Below are 1510 nucleotides of genomic sequence, written 5' to 3'. Positions count from 1 at the left end.
CTGCAAATCAATGGGTGACATGCTTCTATTTCACACTGTATAAAGAAATCAGGCCTGTTTTAACGGAAAACAGTAAACACTAACTTACAAATGTGTAAGTTCTGATACCACTCAAAAAAAAAAAAAAGAGTGGTATGAATGTTAACCTGCTAGTAAAATACATAAATACTATAACTTATGTCTCTATCCAGTTGAAATAGTGTGTGAGAAAATTGGAGTCCAGTTTACTGACTGGCCACTCAACCTTATTTCCCCAGTGATCATTCCTAATTAGACTAGTATCATTGTACTGCAAATAGCAGTTTCTAATAATTTTCAAGGGTTGGATTGCTAGCTGCTGGAGGGGTTTTTGTTTGTTTGTTTGTTTGTTTTGGTGCAACCACTTGTATTTTATCTTTACAATGAGGATGGAGCAGGTTTATGCGATGCTGCCAGCATTGGAGGCTATCCTGGGCCACAGATCTTTGCATTCCTTAGCCACGGGGCCTGTGATTGCTAAGCCTTTCATTTCCCCTTTGTTATGTACTATCACTCCTGCGTTGTCCCCATCCTTTCTCCGGTATGATTTTCTTTGCCAAATTATCACTGCCGGGTGCACCTTCGTCCTGAGCTCAGGCTTGCCCTTCTTGACAGGAGCCATGATCATGTCGCCTACACCAACAGCTGGCAGCCTATTCAGATGCCCCTTAACCCCTTTCACTGAGATGAGGTACAGGTTCTTGGCACCTGTGTTATCTGCACAGTTAATCACAGCTCCCACGAGGAGACCGAGGGAAATATGGAGTTTCGCACCAGATGAATCACCATGTCCTTGCTTGGACATCTTGGGGCTGGAGTTAGAAGTGGTTTTGTTTATCCTGTTGGGATAAGGAAGGCAACTACTAGTGGGAAAGAAATGTAAACCAATGTTATGAGCGTTTGGCAATAGAAAGCCACACGAATTCCTTTGCAGAGGCATCAGAGTTCACAAAGCTAGTGTGATTTCCTTTTAGAGAAAGCATGATGATGGTTCAGGGCTACTAATTTAAGCCTTCTCTCTTCCGCAACAATATGCCCAAGTCAAATCAGCTTCTCCTCTCTTTCCATAATGAGCCCCCACATAACAGCTGGCCTCTCATAGATTAAAAATCCTTCTTTGCACCTGCTGTTTTTAACTCTTTCTCAGTCCCAGGCACAGGGCCATAGATGTTGCTAAAAGTCCCTATGAATACCCTTTGGGCCCAGGTTGGGCAGCTCCTCCATGTTCTCCTGCTATTTCAATCTCTCCTTCCTTCAAGTTCTATTATCCTCACTCTGTTTGGGTTTTTAAAATTCAAAACCTGTAATTTTCCATGTTTCTATATTCAGGGGAAAATAGAAGAGCCCTCCTGTGTCTAATCTAACACCTGTAACGTCATACAGATCATACCTGTAACAGGGCATGCTGGCCCTTAAAGGTGGTCTCCAGGCCCAGCACTACCAGTTCCCAGTGTCAGCCCAGAGTGGATGGAATTCTGGGAGTAGTACTTTC

General features: G+C 43.4%; 1 protein-coding gene across 1 annotated transcript; it reads right to left on the bottom strand.

The window, feature by feature from the left end:
* Positions 1-418: 418 nt before the first annotated feature.
* LOC141985772 (large ribosomal subunit protein uL14-like) lies at positions 419-823 on the bottom strand. The gene has a single exon (XM_074949966.1). The coding sequence runs from the start codon at positions 821-823 to the stop codon at positions 419-421; it is 405 nt and encodes a 134-aa protein (XP_074806067.1).
* Between the last annotated feature and the right edge of the window lie 687 nt (positions 824-1510).

This window comes from Natator depressus, chromosome 4 (genome assembly GCF_965152275.1).
Source record: "Natator depressus isolate rNatDep1 chromosome 4, rNatDep2.hap1, whole genome shotgun sequence".
NCBI lineage: Eukaryota > Metazoa > Chordata > Testudines > Cheloniidae > Natator > Natator depressus.
Note: the sequence above shows the minus strand (reverse complement) of the source record. Positions and strands in the feature narration are given on the sequence as shown.